The sequence below is a fragment of the Podarcis pityusensis genome, assembly GCF_964106645.2.
Source record: "Podarcis pityusensis genome assembly, chromosome: 3".
NCBI lineage: Eukaryota > Metazoa > Chordata > Lepidosauria > Squamata > Lacertidae > Podarcis > Podarcis pityusensis.
The window spans coordinates 21178897-21193316 of NC_138026.1; the positions used below are offsets into that span (position 1 = coordinate 21178897).

Here is a 14420-nt window from a genome sequence, read left to right on the forward strand (position 1 = left end):
TCTGAGCAAAATTTCTGTTCTCATCCTGAAGCAAAGTTCTTAACCTGAAGCAAAATTTCTGAGTTAGCGGAGTCTGTAACCTGAAGCGTATGTAACCTGAAGTGTATGTAACCCGAGGTACCACTGTATATAGTTGTTTTATTGTGGATGTCAAGGTTTGTTTTTTTTTTTTTTTTTTTAAAATACTATTGTGAGCCATTCTGAGTAAAAGGAATGCATTAGATGGGAAGCTATAAATATTTGCACGAATAAATAAATAAATAAGTAGCCGTGTCGTTTTGCAGTACAAAAGAAAACACACTCTTGTTGAATATTTTAATGCAAGCACTTTACATACTTTAAATCAATTTACCCCCATGCACAGAAACAACATCTGCTCAACATTCTGTATTGTCACTTTTTGCTTTTTCATGAGAGGTAACAATCATTTCATTTACAGGCCTACTGGTTTTCAGCAGTCATAGTGACTTAAAAATCTGATGCAATGCTTCTTATTTACTCGCGAAAACTTCATGCACAGTTGCGACATATGCATCGTCAGGGGGCGGTTTCCTTTGGCTTCCAGGCTGCAGGAATTTCTTTATAGTGGGAAGATTGCTTACCCTTGCTTTGAAAGCCTAGAGCAAAAGATGAACAAATAAAACAAAGAAGTTCCCCCCCCCCCCAAGCAATAGAATAGCTTCTTGAGTATAGAGCAACATCCTTTTAAAAGGATTTTTGAAAATACAACCTGAAGATCTGTTTAGAAAGGAATTGTGTCAATATAAAGCAACCATCAGAAAGAGAGACTTGCCCTGCATATAAAAAAGCTAATATCCACATGGTCTGGTTGCTGCTCCCTGCTGAATGGATCCCACTCTGTGGTGCCAACATCTAAATCTGGCAAAAAAGTCCACTTCTTTGATATGGAAACCAGAGGCTGCAATCAGCTGCATAAGTGGAAGCCTCTGGGCACATTGCTGGAGCTATGTGGGAACTTCCCTAGGGTGTATCTTCCTGAGTACATGTTCCTGCTGCCACCCGCCCCCCCCCCGGAAAAATTTCACTTCTTCCCATTTGTGGAGAAATTTGCATTTTAAGGATAAATAGCATAATTCATGTTCCACGAAACAGGAAACTGTCCTTCAGCATTTGCCCTTCTTTGCATTTTGCTATGCGCTTCTCCAAATGAACTTTTCCCCTCCACAAAAATGGAATTTTTAGAGAAAAGTGCACAAAAATTGCATATACTGTGAGTGACGATGAGTTCCCCAAATGATTTCTATTAGGGGAAATCACTTGCAAAGGTGGGCGTATTAGGCTACTGCACTGGATACAATAATCTCCGTGTTAAGAAATATGCACACTAAAAAGAAACCTGGTGAAAAAACCCTGGAAAGGTAGCAAACTCCACTTGAGATTGGAAAACTGAAACGGAGACAACTTGAATCTGAGAGATTCATCTATCCCTACTCCAATCTTGATTCACAGCATTTCTAAACTGTTGCACTAATGAAGATAATCTGGTTCAATTCATGTACAAACTAGTGCGAAACCCTTTCAGGCAGAAGGTCTGAAGTAATCCAAATGACTCCATACACTTGGATTCAGAACAGACAGCAGCTTGCCGGCCTCGTGAATTCTGAACCAGAAACACACCCTCTCACCCTGCTGCCTTCTTGATCTCTGACGCCACCAACCTGGTGTTCTCTGCTGCCTTGCCAGGTGGCATTGATTCTTTAACCATGACCTCTTTCAACCCCTGCTGCCCCTTTGCCAGTGCTTGTAAACAAGTAAATGGGATCCTCATAACAGAGGGTCCTGGTTGCGCTCGGGACCCAAGAGCTCACCTGACAGGGTTAAAATGGTGGGGGGGGGGGGAAGGAGCAGGAAGTCCTGGCCATTCCCCTGGGATCATGCCAGGCTGCTTTAGCCAATAGCCAGTAGGTGGCGTGATCCCAGGGGCTTTAAAAGCAGCAGTGTTATGCAAGTGGGGCACTTGCATTTGCACAGCTGAACACCCGCCCACCCTCCCTAGTTTAGGTAGAGTCACTTGGCCTTGCTTTGGTTTGGGTCGCCTGTTTTGGAACAGGGGCTGAGTAGGATTTTTTTCCATTTGGCAGATTGGCTATAGCCACTTGGTTTTCGCCTACCCTTTAGCAAATCGTCACAACTTGTGAGGTGGCGGTTAGGCATTGGCTTATTGAAATGTGGGGGATGGGAGGTGTGGCCATCACCTGCCCCTCCAGGAATTGGGTATTCCGTTAAAGGAGTCTGGGGTCCTGGATCTCGTCCGAAGTCCGCTTGAAGGGCTAGGGCCATGCCAGGACCACAGGAACCCCAGGGTGAGCTTAGGTTGGTCCCCATTGACCTTGCTCCCTTGTTTGGTTTACCCCATTGGTCGATCACCCTGAGAGGTGGAGTCAGTTATAGTGGGGAGTCAATGCCTAAGCCAATACCGCTTATGTGATTGTATTTCAATTAAGTTGTGGCCAAAATTTACCCCAAAACTTAAACTAATATAATTGTCTGTGTGTATTTATTTTGGGGGTGGGTCTTGGGGCCTCGAGACGCAAACATAATGGTACAAGATGGGGATTGTGCTCAGGGAAGCAGCTCTGTGGAGTGTGCCTTTGGGGGAGGCAGGGGGAGACTGTGGCCCGGGGTGCACATATTTGAGGGGGCACAACCAGGCACCCTCAAGACAGGCACAGAGCCCTGGCAGCTGAGGCACAGCAGTGGGTGGGTTGGTTTAGATGGCAGGTGGATGGAAGCAGCCAGCGAAGACCCTATTGGAGGCGGGCTCTGTTCATCCTCCTTGCAGGCTCTGTGCAAACACTCGCAGCCCAGCACGTGCCCTCACACCAGCTGCCCAGTCCACTGTGGGGTGGGGATAACACTTGCCCCGCCTCAGGTGCCAGCAACCCACGCTACACCACTGGCACTTAGGTCTTGCCAGTCTGCCAAGAACAGTGTCAGAGAGCCACTGCGTCAAGGTAGCAGCAGGACTTGAGAAGCGTGGGGAGAGAAGGTGGGCAGAGTGGTCTGGTTTCTCCCTTGGCTCGCTTCATCACATCAACACCACTGAGTTATTAATAATAATAATAATAATAATAATAATAATAATAATATATTTATACCCCGCCCATCTGGCTGAGTTTCCCCAGGGCTTCCAATCAAGTGTTAAAAACAATACAGCATTAAATATTAAAAACTTCCCTAAACAGGGCTGCCTTCAGATGTCTTTTAAAAAGAAGATAGCTGCTTATTTCCTTCACATCTGAAGGGAGGGCGTTCCACAGGGCGGGTGCCACTACCAAGAAGGCTGGTTCCCTGTAACCTCACTTCTCGCAATTAGGCCCTCGGTGCTGGATCTCAGTGTCCAGGCTGAGTTAACAGCTTTGAGGGTTGTTGTTGTTTGAACAATCAAGCACTGTAAAAATCAATGACTCATGGTCACAGCACATTGCCTAAAGATTGGGGGTGTGTGTGAGGAAGATGAGCAAAGAGAGGTCACTGCACCCTCCCAGAGTCCTTCATCCAACATGCTGAGAGGGAGCAGGGAAGGAGCAGGAAGGGCCATAAATCCATGGTACAACCTCTGCTTTGTATGCAGAAGGTTCCAGGTTCAATCCCCAAGTGGGGCTCAGAGGTTCCCCTGTCTGAAATTATGGAGAATTGGCCAGTTGCCGTAGACAAAGCTGAGTTGGATGGACTGACAGTCTGACTTTCTAGAAGGCAGCTTCCTGGAATCAGTTGCCCAGATAGGGAATCATTATAGTCCCTTGTGTAAGGGTCAAGCTTTTGGTAAAGGCTGTTCTCTAACTGGAGCGCTCGCAGGCCAGCGCTCCAGTTGGAGAACAGCCTTTACCAAAGGTGCCATGGGCTTTGAAGACACTCAAACTCAGGATGCAAGGGAGAAATGTGCTAAGAGGAAGGCACGCTTGGCAAATCCACACCGTGATCAACTCCCACCCGGAAACCAATGCCCCCCCTGGGGAAGGACGTGTGGATGTAGAATTGGCCTCCACGGTCACTTATGGACTCATTGTTAAAACTGTGTTTATGGAAGACAACGAGTGATCACCAAAGAAAGAAAGAAGAAAGAAAGAAGGGTCAAGCTTAGCCTTAGTTGAATTCTACACACGTCAATCCAGAGGTCAGAACTGACACATTCTGAGACATGACAAGAGCAGAATTATGCACAACGCGCTCGAAAAACAGTTTACCTGCAGTTGAGGGAAGGGTGCGAGAACATCAGATTTTAGCTCCTCTACCATTAAGATTGCTTCAAGCAGCTGTACGTCTGCCCAGCTGAGGTGATTGCCAACGAGAAACTCTTGTCCAGGCTGTTTCAGGGCCTAGAAAACAAAAATAAAGAATGTACTTTTAATTTTGCTGGGGAATTTTGGGATAGTGTGGCCGACTTCTATTCAAACGTCATAGATGCTACGCAGAACTTGATAGCTCCCTCCCCACTCCTCTCCCTTACAGGCATATTTGAACCAGGTGAGACAGGCTCAAATAAGAGATAATGTAGGTGAACCTTCCCCCCCCCCCAGCTGTGAGGGAATCATCAGAATTTGCAGGGTAGAAGATTCTAGCTACCCATCCTCATTTTCGGCTCCCCCCCCAAAAAAAAAACCTCTAGTCACTCAGTACACCATGCTTTGCCCCTTCTCAGTGTTTCAAGGTGTTTTGTTCTTTTTAAAACTGCCTTAGTGCCCCCCCCCCACCTAAAGAGCTTTTGTTTTTGCGAAAACCTCAGGGGTTCCCCAAAGCATGCTGATGCCTCCCTCATATGTCTGCGTGATGCCATTTTGGCTGCATAAAAACCAGCACTCAAAGAATTGAGATCACTATTAGTTTACAGAGAGACTTACTGAGCAGAAGTGATGCCTGGTGGAACGGCCATCACTTGGCAGCCAAGGCTGAGAAGACCTGCCTGCTGGGACTTGAATGCCTGGAGGGAGAAATCTAGCCCTCTCCCTGCAATATATATTTCCAGCTATGCAAATCTTTATCAAGTGATGAAGTTGAAAACAAAAAAGGGACAACCCTAGGCATCGATTTAGTCCAACCATTGATTTGGTAACATAAAGTTGGACAAGGCACTGCAAATAAACTCTTGAAGACCAGGAAGGAGAGGGTAAGGACTGTTCCTTGAAATACCCTGCCAGTTGGGAATTGTTGTCCAAAAGATCTAGAAGGCACAGGCTGGTCCTGGGTAATGTGTAACTCAGCTTTCGGTTCTCCATCCCTGATGTAGGTACAAATGGGAATCGTTGTTGTCTTACCTTTTCGTAGACTGGGAAGTACCTGGTAGTGGCCTTCTCAAGAACAGAAGCAAGCTGCTTCTCCTTTTGCTCAGGTGGAGAGAAAGAATACACCAGAATCATGCCCATCAGGTCCATGGTTCCTTCCACATACATGTCAATGCTGTGAGGACAAGGCAAGCATGGATAAGGAAAATTAATCTGCTAGATTGAACTTCTTGGGAAAATAGGAACATAAAAATGGGAGGTGGGTCTAGCTTTTGTGGTCTGTTGACCTATCCTCATGCATTATTTCAATGCTTAGCGGTTATCTGAACCCCCTTAGAGAGAGAGAACTGGAAGTTTCTAAGTGGAATTAGCTGAACCTAGGAGCTATTTCAAGGAAGCTGCAGAAACAGCTGCCTAGGGAGCTGCTACTTTCTGGTGGAAAGGCTGCTTGCTTCCCTAGATATGTAAATAACGCCATTATATACAAAGGCACCATAAGCCTTCAGGGTTCCCTCTCCATCATCCTAAAAGAAGCTGAACCTCTAAATACTGCTCCTTGACACTCTAAAGTGAGAGCACATAACAGTAGGATGTTAGGGTAAAAGCCAAGGTTAGTCATACATAGAAGAACAAGGAGACCATTGAAATCAGTGGCCTTTTGCTCATGGATTTCAGTGGGTCCATTCCGAGTGTGATCAACATTGGACATCACCCATAAAATGTAACACACCGGATGAACACACATATGGGATGGGTGTTAGAACAAGTTAGACACCAAACCAGAAGCCAAACTCTTCCAGAATATCTTTTCCTTAGCCTCTCACAGCTTTTTTTCTCTTTCCTGGGCAATGCAAATTTGTGAGCATGTGCAAATACTGTTAACGCCACTGGAGTCTTTTAATGCAGCTATCAAGTACAGTTTGGTAAACCATGATACAGTACTGTGCTCTTTCTTTCAGGTTCTTCCCATGGAGGTTATATTTCCCCGCGATGTAGTTGAGGATGGCCTTGGTCTGGACCAGCTTCAGTCCATCCATCTCGACCAGAGGGACTTGATCAAACAGCAAGTATCCATCTTTAGGAAAGCAAAGGAAAAAAGCAAAAGCAAAGTCATTCATCTTTCCAAAACAGTTATTCTGTGAGATTAAGGAAATGTGGCAAGATTCCTCCACAGTGAAGCACTTTCAAAGCTAGCGTGTGGCCTCCCTTTCTGCCAGAAGGCAAACAGCCAAGAGAAATTTCAATCTACGGTACTATCATTTAGTAACGTATCTCATGCCTGGAATGTGTGTGCAACCTTCCAAATAGACTGGAGGCTCTTCCGGTGTCAGAGAAGAAAAGCTGACTTCTCCCTGCTATGGTGACTAATGAGTCCAACATTCGACTCACTGAATAAGCTCTCCCACCTTTCCCAGGTGCCACCTGTGTGAGTGTCTAACACAAGATTGCACCAAGCTCACAACCTGAGATAGAAAGAACAACCAATACTTTACACTGTTTGCAGAGCTGGGGGAAATCAGCTCAGCATAGCAAGAAGTGCTTTGCTAGGGCTCCTATGTTAGTTCTGCAGAGAGACCAGCCCCTTTTGGCTTTGTAGAAGAAACTAGTGGGTTAAACCACAGAGCCTAGGGCTTGCTGATCAGAAGGTTGGCGGTTCGAATCCCTGCGACGGGGTGAGCTCCCTTTGCTCGGTCCCAGCTCCTGCCAACCTAGCAGTTCAAAAGCACGTTAAAGTGCAAGTGATAAATAGGTACCACTCTGGCGGGAAGGTAAACGGCATTTCCGTGCGCTGCTCTGTTTTGCCAGAAGTGGCTTAGTCATGCTGGCCACATGACCCGGAAGCTGTACGCCAGCTCCCTCGGCCAATAAAGCGAGATGAGCGCCGCAACCCCAGAGTCGGTCACGACTGGACCTAATGGTCAGGGGTTCCTTTATCTTTACCTAGTAGCACTAAGAACTGGTATCAGCTTTTTGCTTATTTTCTTCTCTGCCCAACACCTTTTTCCTTTTGTGTCACATCTTTTAGATTGTTAGCCTGAGAGCAGGAATTGTCTTATTTTCAAGATCTGTAAGCCACTCTGGGAACCTTTTTGGCTAAACAATGCTTAAAATAATTGAAAGGATTCGAAAATATTGCTAAGCAGTAAATTTTCTAAACCAGGCCCTGTTTTGCATATGATTCAAACCTCCAGCTTCCCATGGGTTCTGCAGCATTCCAAGAATCAACCACACCTTTAAATCTGGACAGATTTCTACATGCTCAGGCCATTTGAATGTCAGATCCTGGGGCCATTTTATAATCTACCACCCCCAAAGAATACACCAAGCAAAATAAAGCTAATTGTTCCAAGGAGGCATGTTACAATATTCTATCCCACAGCCCAGGTACTCAAGCCCATTTAAAACTGCCTTCAAGGAAGAGCTTGTGGATTGCAGCCTGGATTATGTAACATGCAATAAAATTAGAAAGATCTTTTGCACTGAGGAATATTACACATTTTGGGGAGAATATTAATTATGTTTCCCCCGTCCAGATCTCCAACATTTCTTTCCTCCATTTTCTGTTGCATGAGATTTTTCAATTGTTCTTATACGTTCTTTCAACGCTGATTTCAAATCTGAAACCGATTTTCATGTACATGCTATAGTTATCTTCCAGTTTCCGACTTTTGCCGATATGGCATATTTACACTGGGGATAAGTGGACACTGACCCGTCGTTCTACCCTAACCACATGGTAATTATTGTTTTGCAAGCTCAAATTTTCTTTATTTGTATAGTTTTGTAACCTTAATATTTGTATTTTTCAGATCGGACCATGGCTTCTTCAAGTAGACAAAAATGTGTAAACAAGCCTGATGCCTACCAATATATTCCTACCAATATAGATTTTACATTTTATATGTGGGACATTCAGGAGCAGAAGAGGCAACAGCATGACTTGTGCTTTATGTGTGAAAACACCCTTGGCTGGACAAAAGAAAGTTTCTGCTTCTTTTGCTGCTTCTTGCATGTGGGCATTCCACTTTTGCCTTTGGTAAACATTTTGTGGTTTCAGAAAAACATGCAAAACCTGTTTGACCAGAGGTAACAATAGTGGGACAAAAGAAGTGTGTGTGTGCAGACCCATGGATGCTGAGGTCTCTCTCAAACTACCTTCAGCTCTCAAAAAAACTCAACAACTGTCTAGCTAGCCCAAGAGTTCAGCCACATACCTACTTCTAGCTGAAATTAAGATAGTGACTTAAGAGTCAAACCTTTGTGAGAAACAGCAGCAATCTCTGTGCATTCCTCACTGCATGTTATCTATAGATGAATGTTCTCATGAAACATTGTCTGCACCTACAGCACCAACATTCAATATAAAAACTCAGATGCATGCATGAGTTGCCCACAGTAAGGAAAATAAGCAATGCAAGGTGCCAGGAAACAACCATCCATGGTAGCTTTTGCTGCTCATGTACCCTTTGTCAGTATGTCATCTGGAAAGTCAGTTGAACTCCACTAATCTCTCCAAGGACAATCTTGTAGTTTGGCCATCTAGCTAAATCTGAGCAAACAATCCACTTAACAACCTAGATTTAAGCCATTTATAACCTGGAAGATTTAAGCCTATTCTTAGTGGTTTAACTGATCATAGCTGCACCATATATGCTGATAAAAACTTAGCATTTATAGTGCAGTTACAATCAATTTAACCCCCTTGTCAACAGCCTTAAATCCAGGTTATAAGTAAAGCTTCAGGCATTTGCTCAGATTTAGTTGGACGTGCAAGGCACCTGCAAGGTTATCCTTAAACAAAAGAATGGAGTTTGACTGTCGTTTCAGATGACATATTTGTTAAACATGTCAAATGGTATTTTCAGATTTTGGAGGAAAAGATACATGGGTAGCAAAAAGCTGTTCACTTATCTGGGCATAAGCCCCACTGAATTTAGTGGGGTTCCCCTCTGAATAGGCATATGTAGGTTTGCACCGTGAGTTTTACCTTTGATTAACTTCAGATACTGTTCTCTTGTTTTCAAAAACGTTTCTTCAAACTGGAAAAAGACAGGAAAACAGATCAAGTTATTTTCATTCCTATGTCATGCCAGTTCTTTTCATTGCATAAAGGTACTGCATTGGCTCTTCTGTAGATACAGAAATAGCTAAGAGTGTGAGCTGTGAATTGTGAAATCTCCTGTTCAAAGCTCCAAGCACACAATAGTGCAAATTTCACAGGCAATCTGGTGTAAGGGGAGTTTTCCAAACATAAGCAACCAACCTCCACTCCAGCTGCTGCTAAGAGCCATCTGATGGACTCCATTCTTCCTCTGCCTTCAAAATACGTCAGTTTTGGTTTCCCAGACATATTTCCAAGCTGCTGGTTTCCTGATGAGTGCCATTTAATGGGGAGAAGAAAAAGGTTAATTAAATAAATTGTGTACACAACCATGCAGGTACGATTTTGCTGAAAAGTTTGATTAGGTGGAGCAAAATGAAGAGAATATGTATTATGCACAGATGGAAAGGCTGAGTATTCTTGTGGTTACAACAGGAAAAGGACATGGAAGGATTGTCTGATTTCCAAAGACTATAGTCCCAAGGACATTTAAGGGGAGAACACTGTAAACAATGTTTTTACAATCAAATGGTGTATACATTTTATGAAATAAATAATATCTTATATTGGTGCCCAAGCACAAAATCTCAAAAGTCATTAGCCATAATAACCTACAAACTCATCGGCGTTGAAATGGGCTCCATAGGTAGATATTGTTGGGTCTGAAATTGTGGCATGGGTTTCTGTCACATTTATTATAATTCAATCCCTTGTTTATATTCTGTATGCTAACAATGCTCACAAATTTATGGAAACAACTTGAATTGTATGGATTAGATCTGTCCTTCCCACATGTTTCGGACAATGACTCCTATTAGATCCAGTCAGCATGACCAAGGGCCAGGGACGATGGGATTGGAGTCAAACAATATCTGGAGGGTGTCGGATTGGTGAAGGCTGGTTCAGATTAGAACAGGGGTCAGCAAACTTTTTCAGCAGGGGGCCGGTCCACTGTCCATCGGACCTTGTGGGGGGCCGGACTATATTTTGGGGGGAAAAGAAGAAGAATGAATTCCTATGCCCCACAAATAACCCAGAGATGCATTTTAAATAAAAGGACACATTCTACTCATGTAAAAACACGCTGATTCCCGGACCGTCTGTGGGCCAGATTTAGAAGGCGACTGGGCCGGATCCGGGCCCCAGGCCTTAGTTTGCCTACCCATGGATTAGAGGCTTTAAATTATAATAAGTAGGTCAGGACGGAACTTGATCTCCATTCAGACAGCAATTTATTATGTTTTCCCAACATTTCCTTACCTGTTAACTTCCACATTTTACATTATTGTTCACAGGGTGTAAAGGCCACTTCTGGAAAACTAGCAGAAGTTCAGTGCTCACTTCTGTATTATTTTCTTCCAGAAACAAACCATTTACAAACCTGTTAACTCAAAAAATTGCTGGAGCTTTGTGTTGTAATTTCACGGGATGAAATTTGAGGCAGTATTCTGGGATACAGCCCCCCCTTTAAAATTTAATGATGGTATCTTAATCAAAAAGCCAGTTGCACAACACAATAGGTAAGGTAAAGGTAAAGGGACCCCTGACCATTAGGTCCAGTCGTGACCGACTCTGGGGTTGTGGCGTTCATCTTGCTTTATTGGCCGAGGGAGCCGGCGTACAGCTTCCGGGTCATGTGGCCTGCATGACTAAGCCGCTTCTGGCGAACCAGAGCAGTGCACAGAAATGCCGTTTACCTTCCTGCTGGAGCGGTACCTATTTATCTACTTGCACTTTGACGTGCTTTTGAACTGCTAGGTTGGCATGAGCAGGGACCGAGCAACGGGAGCTCACCCTGTTGAGGGGATTTGAACCGCCGACCTTCTGATCAGCAAGCCCTAGGCTCTGTGGTTTAACCCACAGCGCCACCTGCGTCCAACACAATAGGTAATGCAGTATAAATGGAACCTTAGAATTTGGGAGAGCAGTGCTGGCCTTATAATCAGGAAAACAAATGCAGCATTCCCCACATCTGACTGCACCCTCAGTTGAGTCCCCATCCCCCTAAACCAAGTTCAAACGACAAAGAAACAACAAACCATTGTTTACTGGCTCGAGAATGAGCAGTGTGCATGTGCAATGTGTATTTCCTCCTCCTTTCCTCTCTTCACATGTTTGCCTTCAGTGCTTATATATTGACAGGTTAAACAACGTTCCCATGGTGTCTGAGCTGGGAAACTCTGCTTTAAACACTGCTTACAAACACAATATGACTAGGGTGGTTTCTCAGCTCAATATCATTCTGTCTGAGCCACATCATCTTGCTTTTTATACCTGACACAAAGGAGAACACTGGAGGGAGAAAAGAACAGCGGCTTGGGAGTTACTATGAAGCAAGTCAACCGAGGCTGAGTCACAGGTATTAATGCTCAAAGGCTGATGAAAACTTAATCTAAAGCAAACACCAAGATTTCCATTGCCCTCAAAAATGAATGAACGAGATCACTGTTCTGCAAACATGTCACAGCTCAAAAGCTCTTTACCAGCTCTACATGCCCGGGCAGCGCATCGTTTAAGACTGGAATGAAATCCACAGCACAGCAGAAAGGTTAAATGTAATTGTAAGTGAAAAAGCAATGCAAACAGTCCCCCTGCAGGCAGTTTAGGACTTGTTAAGGTCCAAATCCAGTATGGCAGCTGCAAAATTGTGAGCCTTGTCATTCTTTTAACATGTAAAGTTGGTTTCATTGAGATCATCTAGTTATTTCACCTTAAAGAAATACTCCCTCGCCTTTAGCTGTTTTCACATGCTGATGCTTTCTTGGCAGATCATGAGATTCAGAGGTTTGCAGCTGGACCCAGATGGGTGGTTGGGTGGACCATGAAAATTTGCAGCTGGGGCCAACTGAAAGGAGGAAAGGGTATTGCCTTGAGGGGCGACCCAAGTTGTTCTCGAGGGGGTCATTAGTAGTTTTGGCTTGCATTAAAAATTCCAAAATTGCACATGTTCCATTCTTGTATTATCTGCATTTAACAGTATGCAGAAAATCAACATATTCTTTCTTATTTATTGATTGCAAGCTGTACAGACACCAAATCAACAGGTGTTGTTGTATGCATAAAGCAATCCTAAATTTAAGGACATTTTGCAATAGATTTAAAATAATGGTGCATAATAATATTAAAATGGTGACATGGAAACTCAACTCCCCCCCTTTTACAACACAATCCTATACATGTTTGCCTGGAAGCAAGTCCCATGAAACTCAGGGGCACTCACTTCCAGGAAAGTGTGCTTAGGGATTCCTGTCTTATGCAGCCAAGTTCTATACAGAAACAAGTGCCACAGAATTCAATGGTGCTTATTCCCAGAAAAGTATGTTGTGGGATTTTTACAGCCTTTATTTCACCCCCATAAATGATGGTAAAGGTAAAGGGACCCCTGAACATTAGGTACAGTCGTGACCGACTCTGGGGTTGCGACGCTCATCTCGCTTTACTGGCCGAGGGAGCCGGTGTACAGCTTCTGGGTCATGTGGCCAGCATGACTAAGCCGCTTCTGGCGAACCAGAGCAGCGCATGGAAACGCCGTTTACCTTCCTACTGGAGTGGTACCTATGTATCTACTTGCACTTTGACGTGCTTTTGAACTGCTAGGTTGGCAGGAGCAGGGACCGAGCAACAGGAGCTCACCCCATCGCGGGGATTCGAACTGCCGACCTTCTGATCGGCAAGTCCTAGGCTCTGTGGTTTAACCCACACTGCCACCCGCGTCCCTAAAATGATGGTAGTCTGTTCCAAATTGGCTTTTTTCAGCAATGCCTTTCTTCTACAAGAGCTCCAACAATGTTTCCGCTCCCTCCAGCAACAGAAAACCATATGAAATCCCCCTTCTCACACCACGAGAGAACATTCCTCTCTGACCTGTGGCTTTGCTTCAGAGCAAAACATGCCATTCTGAACCACATTTCATGCCCAAGCCCCTTCTCTTTGCTGAATTTCAGCCGCTCTTTATCTTCCCTTCCTCTCCCTCATCCTGTGCTTTCACTCTTTGCCCTGGCTAATCCGCCCCATGCTTTATTTTCACTTGTCCTGCTTTCATAGATTAAAATGCAATTAATTCTCCCCTCTTTCCTTGTGTCAAAGTTCTGCAAACGCACTATAAAGTCAGCAAACTGCAAAAAATTATTGCATTGCTCCAGTAGCTTTTTGAAGTTAATATTTAACTCATAACCCACACAGCAGATAATTTAAAGTATCTTAAACTGCAATCCTATATCCACACTGGGTTCCACTGGCTGCAATGGAGCTTACTTTGCGGTAGACCTGTATAGAATTGCACATGCTAAGGCTGAAAAAAGTCACTTACTTCAAACATCCAGTACTAACCTTTTGCAAAGACTTGCTTTATCCGATCTCTTTCTCCACGCAGAAAGAAACTGTGCCTTAAAACGTCCTACAGCCCAGGAAATTCCAGCTACTCTGGTGAAGTCTCTTTCCACTGTCTTACCATTCAGTTTTAAAATGTCAAAGCTACACCTTCTATACTATTATCAGACTGAAAGGACCTGTGGCTTCCTGCCAGGTGTATACATGGTGCCAGACGCTTCCTGCTGCGTCATACGTGAAACACCCTTCATGTTCTCTTCACCCAAATCCCTGGTGACAGGCATGGGTTGTTTTTTTAAAAAATAATAATGCTCAGATAATTTATTTTCACATGAAAAGCACATGATTTGTTCCGTTGCTGCACTGACCGCAACATTTTATCACAGGATTACGCCCTGTTACTATTTTCGTATGGGGTAGAAAACGACACCAATGAAATTACGGGAAAAGTACTTACACTGACATCTGAAAGTACTCTCTTAGGAATGGCAAAAAGAGTTAGGCCTAGGAACAGCTGTTGTTCAGTGGTGGTAGTGCATTATCTGGTCCACATGCAATTGCTTATTTAATCCCCAGGCAAATGGAAAGTCAGATCCCACCATCCAAAAGCAATCCCCTTCAAGCTAGCAATTCCCTCGCTTTAACCTGGCCCAGAAGTCTGTCATCAGGCCAGCTGCTGCAAATCGGCAGTGTCTGGTATTATGTACTGAAGTTCTCACCCTGGGCCAGCAGGGGGATACTGTAGA

General features: G+C 44.2%; 1 protein-coding gene across 2 annotated transcripts; it reads right to left on the reverse strand.

Moving 5' to 3' along the window:
* Positions 1-301: 301 nt before the first annotated feature.
* On the reverse strand, positions 302-13935 carry LOC308473597 (glutathione S-transferase-like). Of its 2 annotated transcripts, none has more exons than XM_080999376.1 (7): positions 13675-13929; positions 9508-9614; positions 9232-9283; positions 6186-6318; positions 5277-5418; positions 4209-4340; positions 302-617 (listed from the first exon to the last, which is right to left on the reverse strand). In XM_080999376.1, the coding sequence occupies exons 2-7, from the start codon at positions 9592-9594 to the stop codon at positions 492-494; spliced, it is 672 nt and encodes a 223-aa protein (XP_080855502.1). In that variant the 5' UTR covers positions 9595-9614; positions 13675-13929; the 3' UTR covers positions 302-491. The 2 variants fall into 2 exon arrangements, with proteins under 2 accessions (XP_080855502.1, XP_080855503.1); XM_080999377.1 differs by lacking the exon at positions 302-617 and adding an exon at positions 2014-2116 and having other exon boundaries at positions 4186-4340; positions 13675-13935.
* Between the last annotated feature and the right edge of the window lie 485 nt (positions 13936-14420).

Bases quoted from the DNA above. Each gene is read 5' to 3' on its own strand.
- LOC308473597 (XM_080999376.1), bottom strand. From the start codon at position 9,594: ATGTCTGGGAAACCAAAACTGACGTATTTTGAAGGCAGAGGAAGAATG. The intron at 9,284-9,507 runs GTTGGTTGCTTA...GTCTTTTTCCAG, and splicing joins TAGCAGCAGCTGGAGTGGAG to TTTGAAGAAACGTTTTTGAA. The intron at 6,319-9,231 runs GTAAAACTCACG...GCTTTCCTAAAG, and splicing joins GTATCTGAAGTTAATCAAAG to ATGGATACTTGCTGTTTGAT.